This window comes from Rhea pennata, chromosome 4, assembly GCF_028389875.1.
Source record: "Rhea pennata isolate bPtePen1 chromosome 4, bPtePen1.pri, whole genome shotgun sequence".
In the NCBI taxonomy this organism is placed as follows: domain Eukaryota; kingdom Metazoa; phylum Chordata; class Aves; order Rheiformes; family Rheidae; genus Rhea; species Rhea pennata.
Window position 1 is genome coordinate 23,728,760 of NC_084666.1, and position 13,650 is coordinate 23,742,409.

At 35.5% G+C, this 13,650-nt stretch overlaps 1 protein-coding gene across 1 annotated transcript in view; it reads right to left on the reverse strand.

Moving 5' to 3' along the window:
• Positions 1 to 2,805: 2,805 nt before the first annotated feature.
• Positions 2,806 to 13,650, reverse strand: part of ARAP2 (ArfGAP with RhoGAP domain, ankyrin repeat and PH domain 2) — a 114,997-nt gene continuing 104,152 nt past the window's right edge. The window contains exons 28-32 of the mRNA XM_062574598.1: positions 13,491 to 13,573; positions 12,137 to 12,172; positions 11,570 to 11,633; positions 7,267 to 7,398; positions 2,806 to 3,168 (exon numbers count right to left, since the gene is read on the reverse strand). Coding sequence (XP_062430582.1) covers positions 2,806 to 3,168; positions 7,267 to 7,398; positions 11,570 to 11,633; positions 12,137 to 12,172; positions 13,491 to 13,573 — 678 coding nt within the window. The remainder of the gene's footprint in view (positions 3,169 to 7,266; positions 7,399 to 11,569; positions 11,634 to 12,136; positions 12,173 to 13,490; positions 13,574 to 13,650) is intronic.

The following is a 13,650-nucleotide window of genomic DNA, read 5'->3' on the forward strand; positions in this document are numbered from 1 at the left end:
AAAATATTAAAACAGTATTTTCACTGAGCATTCAATAGCTTTAAAGACAGTGTAACTATAACTGAAAAGTAATCAATTAAACATATTTTAGTAAACATTTCCCCTCTTGATTCTAGGGCCCTTTAACAGCAGCCATACAGATACTGTATTTGCGATCTGCTTTTGAAACAGAAGTAGTCTTTTTTTGTAGACTGTAGGTCCAGTACAAATACACAAAACATTTTCTACATTGACATATTTACTCCAATGCACAAAACTGCCCTTCCATTGCTCCACTTATTCCATTGGTGTCGGGCTTAAATGATGCAGGAGGCTTTCAGCAGTGAGAGGAATGCCATTTTCAACAGCCCAATGAAAAGATACACAAAACAGCAACCATGACTCAATACTGAAAAATATTTTGCAAACAAATGCCTAAGTGTAAACAGTACATTCAGGTCCAGCCTCAGACAGAAAGTAAAATAACTTCTCCCAACAGCATTAGGCCCTGATTCAACCCAGCATTTAAGAATGTGCTTATTAACAATAAGCTCTAGCTTTAGTCAATACAATTTAAATTCAGGCTTACATGCTTTCTTGTGCCAGTGCCTCAATGAATAGATGAGGCTCAATTACAAATTAAAAGCAACAAAACAATCAATATGCACTGGGAAAACAAAAATGTACAAGCTTGCTTCAGGCTCAACAACTGGTCAGATATGGTCAGTGCAAAGTGTGAAAGACTAAACTTACTTTGCCAGTGCTACGTTCCAGAAGAATAAACTGGAGACACTATAAAGCATTTGGTTTTGTCTCACTTTCCCTCTACATCCTACCAAAGTTGCCAAATATATTATTTGAGTAATTTCAGTAATTTCTTCAACCAAACTTTTTCCCAATGAAGCTGCTCAGTGCAACCAAGAATGGAAGTAACTGATGTGAGAAGTGTTATGGCATCTGTGACTACCAGAAATAGGAGAGAGGATGAGTGAGAATACTGCTTTTATATGGGAAGAAATTCAGTGGCAATATAAAGCATTTTCAAAAATGTCTTTTAATAAAATCAAAAGTCATTGACGTTGATTAAATTGTCTTTTCCCTCTGAAATACTAAGGATGATTTAAAACAATTTCCAAGGAAATAAGATGAATATTTTGTTCCACTCTAACAGGACTGGACAATTTCAGTCAAATCTGACAGATAAGTAGGGGTGTCAGTAAGCTCTTAAGCAGTCGCAAGAAAAAAAAAAATCAGTAACAGAGCAGCCACTCTGCTACTAATCAGGCCACAAAAGGGACAGCGACAAAGAAAGCAGATGTTGCTGCTCATGCCTCCGTTGAGGGCGAGCTCAGCATGCCTTTGCCTGCTGCCTACCCAGCCAGACCCACCTCACTTGGGAAGAGCCCAGCACAACGCTACCCTTCGCCTACCCAGCTGTTATGGGACAAAGTAAAATAATTGGGATACACTGCAAGAGAGGAAGGAGGAAATCCCATGGGACAAGTAAAGGTGAGAGCCACAAAACTGAAGAAAACCAAGCTTCCTTTCATTGCTCACATTAAAAACAAGTGACAAAAAAAGTGACAGATTCTCGTCTTTAAGGAACTGTTGGCTTAAAACCCCAAGCAAGTTGCTGCAGGGTAACACACCATGTGCTTGCTGGAACTGCTCACAAGCATGCGGCTATCGAAGGCTGCTGCCTCAGCCCTGCGACCTCCCTTTACGCTCCGAAGAATTATAGCAGTATCATAAGCATTTCACAGTCCCTTCGAGCAGGATATTGCTCAGCCTCGTTCTATTGATAAAAGTAGAGGTTAATCTCCTCGCACACTCAGTAATTGGCACTTCTTAACTGAGTGAATTAGTGCCCTTTTGATGGATGTATTTGTGTGGGGATCGTTTTTCCCGAGGGAATTTATTTCTCATGGGACTATTAAATATTCATCTGGTAACAGCAACCTTGTTAGCACCAAGCAAGCCACATCCAAACACTGACCTACTGATGGAAAAGTCTGCCTTCGTGACCCTGAGCTACCCAGTTCCCATTTATAAAACTACTTCAATCTGTTGAGCAAAGAGATGATGACATCCTTCAAATTCATATATATATTAAATTAAATGAAGTTCCTTGGAAGAATTCTTTTTGCCACTTTCAATACTCTTCATTATTTAGATGCCATAATCAGATGTACAGTATATAGACACAGTTATGGCTAAGAAGATTAATACATTGTCTTATCTACTACATCACTCCCATTTTTGATTCTTTCACAGGCCAATCTGTCAGAGGGCAAATCTATGGAAAAAGACACTTGTTTTATTCCTAAAAACAGAAAAAATTACATGTAAAAATTACTCTTCAAAGCAGATAAGCTACTTATTTTTATATAGTGTTAGACAATTAAAAATGTTGCAGACTACTGCTATGAATTTCAGTGTCTCTCTCTCCTTCCTTCCAAAAATATTTTTCCAGTACTTACAAGATGGTACAGAATAGAAACATAGCAAAAGCTTTTACTAGTGCTTACAATTCCTACGTCTATCTTAAAATCTGCATTAAAAAATGACAGATAAACTCTGGTGCCACTGCATAGGACAGCAAAAACTTCCAAATTTCTGGACTATTACATAATCAGTTCTCTCAGTTCAATTTTAAATTATAATCTGGCATAAGCATATACAAAATCAACAGCTGCATGTAAACAAATTATACTTCCTCTGCACTGTACAAACTGTACACTTCAGAAAAGACTACTTTTTGCCTGTGTGTGTGTGTGTGTGTATATATATATGTATGTACGTATGTATATTTTTAAACTTAAAAAATCAGCTGGAGGTTTCATCATGAAGTGCTCTGTTTTTCTGCAGCACCATGTTTAGTTCCTGAATCACATTTGATGGCAATTTGTTATCCATATCCAAAGTAGTCTTGTTTGTTTTATTCTTATTTTTCTTCAGCGCCTTTGCTTCCTTATGTGGTCTTTGGTGTTGGTCAGTTCTGCCTACACCTCGGTCCTCCACACAGATCAAGCTCCGATGTCTTTTTGCTTGATTTTGCACTTCCTCCTCCTTGCGTTCCAAACACTGTGCCAGAATAGAGGCTTTTTCTTTCAAGTTTTTTCTTTCTTCCAGCGAGTCATCCTCCTGATGTTCAACAAGTCTCAGTTTCCCAGATTCCAATTCTATATTCTGAACAAACAAGGCAAGAGAAACAAGATCATTCAAATTAACACAATATTCAATAATATTTAGATCGCAATTTTGGCTTATTAGTTTCACATAACAGTTTAAAAGAAGAATCAATTTTACAAAAGAGCTGGGATACTACAGCTCATAGTTCTAAATTCCTGTAATTTGTGCTATTATGATTTAGTAAGCATACTTGCTTGATTAGTGATACTTCTGAAAATTATATAAATTTACAAATTTAATGCACTGTGACAGTGAATGAATTGAAGACATTCATTTTCAGATATTCACAATTTGATTTTTCATCCTATCACAGTAGATTAAATTTTAACTTTTTACAGCAACAAAACACAGCAGATCATGTAGTCTTCACAACTTTACTGAACTCTAAGACAAATAAAACTGATAATGTTGCCATTTTGATTACTTAATGCCTGAGCTAGATGAATGTACAAAGTGTAATTTTACACTATACAGACAGACATTCTCAGCAGCTGCTCAATGCTGGCTGGTAAACTAAAAAGACTTTGTCTGCTTTTTCAAATTATGCCTATGAATTTTAAGTAACATCCTGAGAACTCTGCTAAAACAAGCTGATGGCAATACAGCTGTTCCATATTGGTGTCCATCTTTAAATATTTAGGGGGTAGGAAATGAAAGGTGAATCAACAGCCACTTCTAAATTAGCAAGTAGTGTGGCCCACCAGAAGCACATCTGCACGGTGAAAGAGTACTGAGGACCTGACATCTACGCCATACCCATTTCTTTTTTTTTCTTTTTCTTTTTTATTTTAAATACACCATAGGCTAACTTTGGCCTTCTCCCATAGACTGAATGACTGAATGCTTACTTGTGTGCATTAGATATAGCCCTGGAGAACAACTTCCAGTTCAGTTTCATCTGAAAGAAATTCATGTTCATGTGTTCCAAGACCACCTCGTAATATGAAGAAGTTATGGCAACTATTGGAAGATTGATTCTAAAGCACACTCACTCCTGATCCAGAGTAGAAAACTCATGTGGAAACTAGCTTCTTTCTTCCTAAAAGAAGGTTTGAATATATTTCACATTTGTTTTAGCATGTATGAGGTATCAAGATTGCATGAGATGATTTGCTCATATGGTATAGGGGTGAATCACTTCCAACTGAACGAGTGCCACACAAGAATGTGAAAGAAAGAACTAAGTGCCCCTCAGTAGTCAAAGATGTTATATACATATAAGAAAAAATTCTAAAAACTCATTTTCCTCTAGAATTATAAGGCTTTTCCATAAATGGAACGACCTGCCTGCTGTCAAACGATCTGAGCAGACATAATACAATAATTCCTTTACCATTTTTGTTTGCCTTTTTATTTGTTTTAAAGTGACAGTGATTTCTTCATGAAGTCAACAAATGTAAGCCCAGAGCAAAAGTAAGTGTTGAGGCTGCAAATTATTTTCCCTCCTACACAGCAACTAACAAAATATCAAATGAATTTCCACCAAAGAAATCTAAGTCATAGAGCAAGGCTTATACAGTATCTTGATACTTCATCTGAACTAGGATTTGTTTGATAATAAAAGCAATAAACACAAGCATTTGCACCATGTAAATCACATCAGTTTAACTTAGGAACTGTCCCTGTGACTCTTGATTAGGGGGAGGTCTGTTCTGCCTAATCTTTGGAAAAGGTATCATTTTCCATTTCAAATAGTTTCTTCCAACTTGCATGAAGACAGTAAGTGTGAGATCACCACTGATCAGTGAATCTCATTCAATTAATAGAAGTTACTATCTCCAGTAATATACACACAACATGTGACATTTAAATTCATTAATATAAATCATTAACAAAACATGTTATTTAGTCCCTTCATACAGCAAGAGCCCTTCCCCATCCTGAGTGTTTCTCGGGAAAGTTTCTTTTAAAGGAAAATAAGAACAATTCAAATACAAAACTGAAATTTAAAGGATACCTCCTTTTCTGAAATAGTCTAGTATAGTGACATGTATTCCTTTAACACAGGCTGCTACTCAACATTTGGAACTTTTTAAGTACATTCAGTAAATACTGAGAAAATATTCAATTGATGGAATCAAATCCTGTTTTTCAAATTGAAATGAAGTAAGTAGAAGCTAGCAGAACAGTTACAGTAGTACCTTTCCTTATGAATAGCATGTCAAGATGGTATGTGAAAAAATGCTGCTATATCCAATTTCCTAATAATATTATTTCTTAATAATATGTGATCTTCTGCCTACTTTTTTTTTAATACAAAAATACCTATAAATTATCCTGGTGGACTCCATGCTTTTCTCCCAATAATCTCTAACTCAAAAAGCAACAATTTCATGTAAAGAGAAGCTGTTTTGCCTCTTCAGTCTCTTAAGCAAATAATGGGTAAATAAAGTGATAATAATTATTATATCCAACTATATTTTTTCCTTCTTCTGCACATCACCAGCAAAAAATATATAACAAATTTATTCACATCCTTCACTATTCCTAAGAAATTCCATTCCTTTCAACATGCTACACAGGTATAATTTATTAAAATTCAGTATGGTATTTGCTCATGGCTGTAAAGAAAGGAGGTTTTTTTTGCACCTTAATCTTCCTGCATTAAAAAAAAGGTTGTACAGACTTAGTATAAATATACAGCAGTGTATATTCTATTTTTCTATATTCTGTACATTTCTAATTTAGTTAAATGATTATATATGGGAAATACACATATTTTAAACGCACTTCTTTTCATGTATGTAATGAATGGTACAGAAATAATGGAAGTCTGCTCATTCTATTTGTTTTTAGGAGGTTTCTTAATAAGTGATTTGAAACTTGATTACATGTTTATTTTGTTAGCACACAATAAAACTACTTCCAATAAATATCAATGCAAAAATAAGATCTATAGCTTTTTTCTCTTTTTTTTTTTTTTGGCACAGATACAAAACTCCTCTTGATTACACAGCTGTGTAATGTTTCTTCTGACCGAGTTATATGATGTACTTACTTCCTACTGGTCTTTTGTTATTCAATCCAATTTTGACTTTCCAGGTAAATAAGTGGTAATTTATATTTTCCACTATAGAGTTTGTGCTCAAAATTCCCAAAGTATGCAAATATGACTATAACTAAAGTTGTGATTTTTTTTAGTGCCACAGCCTATGATTTCCTTTCATGAATTTTTCTTTTTTTATAAATGCAAACATTAAAAGAAACAAAGAGTTGCAAAAGTATTTTTTGAGAAAAAATTTAAAATGATAGGACAAATTAAATGAAAAAGGAAAACCTTAATAGCATTCACAGGATATTATATTACTTTAGTAAGGCAGAGCAGAAATGGCTGAAGAAACTATAACAAAAATAGACATAGAAAGATGGGTTTGTCTTGTAGACAGAGCACTACTTCTAGCTTTGCTTTTGGTTTGCTACAGGACTGAGTCAGCTTCACCCATCTGTACCTCAACTGCTATCTCTGTAAACAATGATAATACATTCCTTGTTATCTACTTCCCTTTCAAATCTACTGAAACATGCAACAAATAATGCTGTGTACAGTTAAAGGTCCAAGTTGTTTTTTTCAACACTCATTTGCTGTTGCCATCACATTAGTTATCACTATTTTCCCCTAAACAGACTAGTGCTTCACCTACCACTACTTTTTTCTCAGCTGGAAGGAACGCAAATAACACCTCACCACAAACATCACCGTATCTCTATATGGGTGCCAGGAATTCATCTTAGTGTAAGATGTTAAAATTGAGATTTATCTTTAGCCCAAGTAGTGTAGTGACACTCAAGTCTCTCTCAGACATTCTGCAGAGAGTAGTAATGAAGCCCCAACCATGCTCTTCTTTGAGACTAATAATACTACAACTTAAAAGTATAGCAGTTAGTTCCACCTGAGCTTTCCCTTTACATACAGGGTATGTAACTAAAACTGCACAGTTATTCTGGCATTAAAACAATGACAATTATCAATGGTATTGACAATAAAAGCATCAACATTTTATATTTATCCAGCTCTAGAGAGTCCATTATTCCTGGACTACTTCAAAGGACAGCATTGTAGATAGAAGTTCCACAACAAGTTTAAAACCCTTTTACCTCTATATTCCCTTCGATTTTACAAGTGTCTTTCTCCTGTTGAATGGGAATTAGTGGTAGACCTCCGATCTTTGGACTTTTAGTTATAGACTGTTTTCTTGCTTTTCCAGCAGGTGGCCATATATCTGCATGCTGAAAAAGAAAAAAAATCATCATTTTTGGCATGCAATTTCAAACTAACCACCTTGGTAAAGCTGTCTACCATATCACACTTGATCTGCCTTTCATGAGAGAAGGAGGAGGAAGACTACAGTCTTAAAATTATGTTAATATTTCATAAGAGCTGCACAATATTGAATGAACAGAACTGAAAAGACTGTACAATTGTCATGCATCAAACATCTTTCCTCCATATTACATCCAAAATAATTATCTCTACCAGGAATATAAAATGTTATCAAACAAGAAAAAGACACACATTTGATTAGCAGTTTTTAAATTCTAGGTAAATACACTTTCAGGAGTTCCAGTGAAAGTTTCTGAAATGAAGTAGCAACTAACTCAATTTACAAACAAGTAATTCAACACTTACATTCACAATTTAGGAGAAAATGCTTATTTTCTCCTAAAACACAACATGCATTATCCAGAATGGAGTGACCTTCAAATGCCCAACAATGAGGACCTATAAATCAGCAGATCTGGCTACAATAACAGCTTTTGCTTGGGCTCTACTGAAACAGGTCTGTTTTGGGGAGAATGCCAAAGTGTGCAACTTCATCCTGAGTGAAAACATGGCTTGGTAGATGAGGGAAGAAAAATCAGTAACAGAATATATCAAATAAAATGCTTAAATTAGCTAGCTAAACTAGCACCACTCCAAAGAAAACTGGCTAGCTAGAACTGCTGCAAAGGTATTCTAATGAAAGCTAGGAATTGATCTGGGTTAATATTAGTAAAATACTGCTGCTTTGTATTATTTTTAACAAGTAAGAGATTATCTGATCTTTCTAACAAGAAACTGTCCAAATCTCCAACAGATCTCTTTTCACAGGTTTCAGAATCTTCATTATTCCTTTTTTAAAATTACTTTTTTTGGTATTCAACCCTCCACATCCATGAATTAAGATCTTCTCTCTTCAAGACTGTAAACAAAATACAGTTATGGATCTGTGATTATACTTGTAGATGGTCTACCTGTTGAAACAGTGTTATTAGAAAGCCACCAGAATGACTGCAATTCCGTCGTTATTGACTTAGAATAGCAGTCTAGAAACTGGAATTGCATAGCAGGAAAAGTTTTTCATAGACTCACATTTTTATGGAGTAAAAAATTCCCACAAATGGTGCTGACCAAGGTGTGGTACAATGTTGTTGTAAGACTTCTCGCCAATGGATGTTAAAAAAGCACTTTTCACCACAGTGAAACATTAGAAATGCCTCATCTGAGAGAGGGGCTCTTGTTAATCAACAGCAGTTTATTGTGGACCCAGATATCATACTATTCATGGAGCTAGCGCATGAGTTTTGTGCACTCTATCAGTGCATACTTCAAGGACTCAAGACATCTTCTACACTATTTTGAAACTTTCAGATAAGTACATAAAATCTTTTCATATCCATATACTGCACAATAGAACCAGTGGCAGAAGACACTTCTTTGGTATTTTTGATGAAGAGAATAACTGCAATTTAGGTGCTGAATATGGAAGGCTAGGCTATTCTGCTGTAAACTAATGTGATTCAGAAAGTGAGGGAGGACCTGTAAGTTAGGCCCTGAAGGAACCTGCCTCCATGAATTTTCAGCAAGCTTAGGGAAACGATCCCTGTCAGTTAAGTAGCCTGATTTCCCTTTTGTGTCTGTTACATTTCTTAAAATAGAACTCTGGAAAATACATCAGAAATACCAGCAACATATTAGGCCACATAATAAATGTATTTATTCATAGTTTTGACCTATCTGCACAACTGCACCTCATGGTAATGTGCTGTGCTTCTCTCTAGCTGATCAGAGGCATGGGAATTGGAAGAGACCATATGTAATTGTGTCCATCTTCGTATCAATTAATTACTTCCAGCTGTATGCTATTAAGTGATTTTGTGCAGAACTGCATTACAGAATCCAAGAATTGGGTTTTAGATATACTCTATGGAACGATTTTGCATAAAAGGTGGAAGAAACTATAGTTGTTCTTAGAATCATCTTAGTATTTAAACTACAAGATGAATAACCTCTGGGATAACTTGAGTTTGTGTAACGAAAGTGTTAGATTACAGCAGGACCTAAGCTTTGTTATTAATACTCTCTGCAGAACTTACACTATGGGAATAAACATTATCAGAAAATGTGAGAAAAGAAAATAATTGAGTCTTACTGGTATTATTTACTAATAAAATCTCGCTCTGTTGGAGTACTGAAGAGCACTGTAATACAGATTTCTCTCCTAATTGCACTGGATCATTTAATGTAAATGTCTTAATACTTCAAAACTTACTTCATAATATTTTTCTCTTTGCAGTCTAAGTCCAGTAACTCCATCAATATAAAGAAAATATGCTGCCTGCAATATCATCTCAAACACAAAAGTGTTAAAATACTATGATAATTAATAATGTAGAAGACAAGCTATCTTCCCCAAAGATAGCCTCGATTCTAAAATTCTAACTAGAAATAACCTCAGCTGACATTTATTTTTTTCTGGTTTAGAAAGGGATAATTTGATGATAATTGCCTGCTACTACTGTGTGATGTAAAATATTTGGAGATCTTATAGTAAGCTTTAACAACATGAGTTATTGCATTCTCAAGGACAGATTTTCATTGCTAATAATATTGCCATCAAGCAATATACTGATTTTGCTTCATTAGCACTTAATCTCACAAGTAATTCACAGACTGACAACTTCTGCTGATATCCAGAATACTGATAACCAAAAAAGCCACCCTCTGAACACAATTTGTTAGTACTGTTGATTCATTGGCCTCATGAGAACAAGGTTTTCAAAGAAAATAGTATTAAGTTATCGCAAAGTTAAAAAAATGCACTTTTAAACATTTTCTTTGGTTGTAAAAATCTCCTGAACAGTGAGCTGTGTCTCTCAGTTTTTGATCTATATTATCAGAGGAACATTCTATATACCGCACTACTTGATCAGACTCCTAATAAATAGCCTTTCTTGTGATTTTACGTCAAAAGGATTTCAACAGTTACTAAGCTCGTATGACTTATTTCCTAGCAGTCTGTACCAATAACCTCTGAGCCAATTTGTTGTGACACTGCTCATGTTATGCCCATGAGATGTATGCCAGGACTGGTGGCCGTTTCCATAGAAACCACACTAGCTCCTTCAGTTAAGGGAGCAGAATAAGACAAAATTTTGGAAGTCTTACTTATAAGGCATACACTGTGCTTCTAGTATTACTATTGGCAAAAGTCAGAAAGACAGATTCTCTTTTAGAAAGCCTCTGTGAAGTTTGCAGTGCAACAGTCCTGTTGCACTTTACGTAATACGCAAAGCTCACAAGTAATCATAAATCTAGTGATGTGTATTCACAGCAATATTCTCCAAAGTTCCTTGAATATTACGGGAAAGACAAGAAAAATCTGACACAAACACAGAATCCTTTTAAAAACTTAAACTCCATTCCAATCTCTGCCAGACTGAATCTTTCCCTCCTCTCTCACTCCCACATCCTGTCATGTAAATATTAAACTCCATTTGCAAGGATGTGTTATGTGGCCGCCACTCAAATTTACATCCACCTTATTCACAATCTAGTAGAACTTCACGTGTAGAAGATGACTTGAGATAGTACCTATTCAACACCATGAGTCATCAGTGTTAGCTAACTAACCTGAATACCAAAAACATATAGCTGTGTTGGCAGAGCACTCCCTACAGAGGTACTTCACTCCGCAGTGTGCTTAAGCAGAGCACCCTGCACTCATGGCCATCTTGCACGCAGTATCCAAATAAGCTAACAGAAAAAAAGTACTCAAGGCATTGTGGCACACTGACATACCCTTTGGATCAATGGCCAGAATTTCACCCAAAAAGCAGTTCCCTGCTGCTAAGAAAGGGAGCAGTGTCTCTACCCAGCTTCTCTGCAACACAACAGAAAAAAGATCCTATAATGTAATCTTCTGCTCCAATATTGATGTGGAATAGTTGGGAACAATAGCCTTCATAGGCTAAGATCAACTTTTTGTGGTTTTATTACACCAAGTATTCCAAAAGCCTTAATGATATTGCAGTTTTATCCATAATGCACACATAACATATACACATATATGAGATTGCCTAACAGGATTTTCATAACAGTAGGAAAAGTTATATTTCTTGTATTTGACCAGATTAGTACCTGTGCAGTAAAAACACTGATCAGCCACTCCATCTGTTCATCTTGTCCATCGCAACATATATGCCTAGAACGAAATACATAGTTAACAAGAAAAACATGAAAAAAATCTAGTGGCAGCTAGCCATATTAAGAGAACAGGTTTCTAAATGAGTTCAAATATGGCTTACATTCATCTGTGAATGTCATCCGTATTTATTAACACTAGCTCACACAAAAGGACAGCAAAATACACAAATACCTCAAATTACCTCTTCACTATGCTTCAAAAAGAAGGCAGGCAAGTGCTTAACTTAAAGCATGTATACAGGTTTCATAAATTTAGAATAATAGATTTTAAGATTGTTTGCTGATTTAAGGCCACAGTAAGGGGACAGACATCTAACCTCAAATGACTACCAAAAACATATCATTCTATAATTGCTTAATTACGAAAAATAGAAAAAAACAAACATGCAGACGAAAGCATTAGTTTTCAAACACTCTCTTTTTAAAATGCTGAAATTGAACATTTAAATAAAAATTTAACACTGAAATTAAACCAATCATACATGATTCATGTTTACTTACCACTGGTGTTTTTCAGAAACTACTACAAGACCCCAGCTGAAACAAACACAAAAAAATTCAAAAATCAGTTCTAGAAACTCAAGATAGAGACAACATTTCCCTAAAACTGCAGAGACTGCTACATAACGCTTCTAAGCAAAAAAAATTATAAAGTTTAAATGAGTACTGTAAATCTAGAAGGTTATTGAAAAACGAAACTGCATGATTGATGGTGGATTTTGCTCATTTGTTCATAGATGACTCAGTCCATGAATGTTCTGTTCTGGACAAAGGCTAAAGCCAAGCTCTACAGATGAAAGCTGACTATATGTGTTGTTGCGGCTGTGGATGTACTTTCTGAAAGCTACTGGAAACAAAATTTCTAAGCTGACATCCAAGAAAACATTCACATAAAGCAACTTCGTGGTGGGGAAGGCACAGAAGGAGCGTGAGTGTGCTTGCAATGGAAACAGAAAGAATCACGTAAGTCTGCAAAGATTAAAAAAAAAAGGCTGAAAACAGGGAGTAGGTGCACAATGAAGCCTCTGAGGTGACAGACAGACAGACAGACAGCTCCTAGGGATCCAGAGAATGTGTGATGTCTGATGCTGAAAATTGTTAGACTGAAAATAAACCTCAAGGAATGAGCCTACCCTGCAAAGATCTAGACTTGTTTATTAGACTTACATTTCTGCTCTAAACTACTCACCTATTTTTTCCCAAGCTTAACATACTTTATTGAAACCAAACAAACCACCACATTTTGTCTAACAGAACTAAGCTCTGAAATTTACAGACCTTTTGAGGACTTTCATGTACCAACTATAAGGCATAAAGCTTTGACCGAAAAAGTTCTTGAAACACATCTGAACAAAAGGTGTCATTTCTCAATCTCTTCTCCAGAGACATAGTCACTGATGTTTGGAAAAGGCACTGTAGTCTTTGTTTAGAAGGAAAAATGTCAAAATAATAAGGATCCTGAAAAAAAGGAAAATCCTCTGCTGAACAACAGGGACTGCCACTCAAGACAAACTAGCTGGTCTGGGTGCAAGGAAGGTGTGCCCATCGATGAAATGCAGGACACATACCACAAAACTAAGCGAGCTAGCAACAAACACATCCACAAGAGATAATACACTTAAGATTAAGAAAAGCCAATCAATAAAGTAATTTCCTAGCAGAGAGGAGTTAACATGGAACACAAAAGTAGAGATAGCAACAGAACAAATAATATTATGGAGGGTAATTTAATTCAGTGTACTTCAGTTGGCTTCTTGATTTTTCCCTGTTCCACACTATTTTATGTTCCTCTTTCATGAAGATACTACAGTACCTTGCTACACAGCATTTAACTTATTTTCTTTTCTATTCTTACTTTGTTGGTGGCTTCATTTTCTTTTTCACTCCAAGATAAAGCTTCAAGGAATTGATGGGCAACGCTTTCTCAGGTTTGCTAGCCTGAAAATAAAATAAGATTCTTATTACTGTATGAGAAATATAAAGAAGAGGAAATGCTCTGTAACTATTTCGAGAGC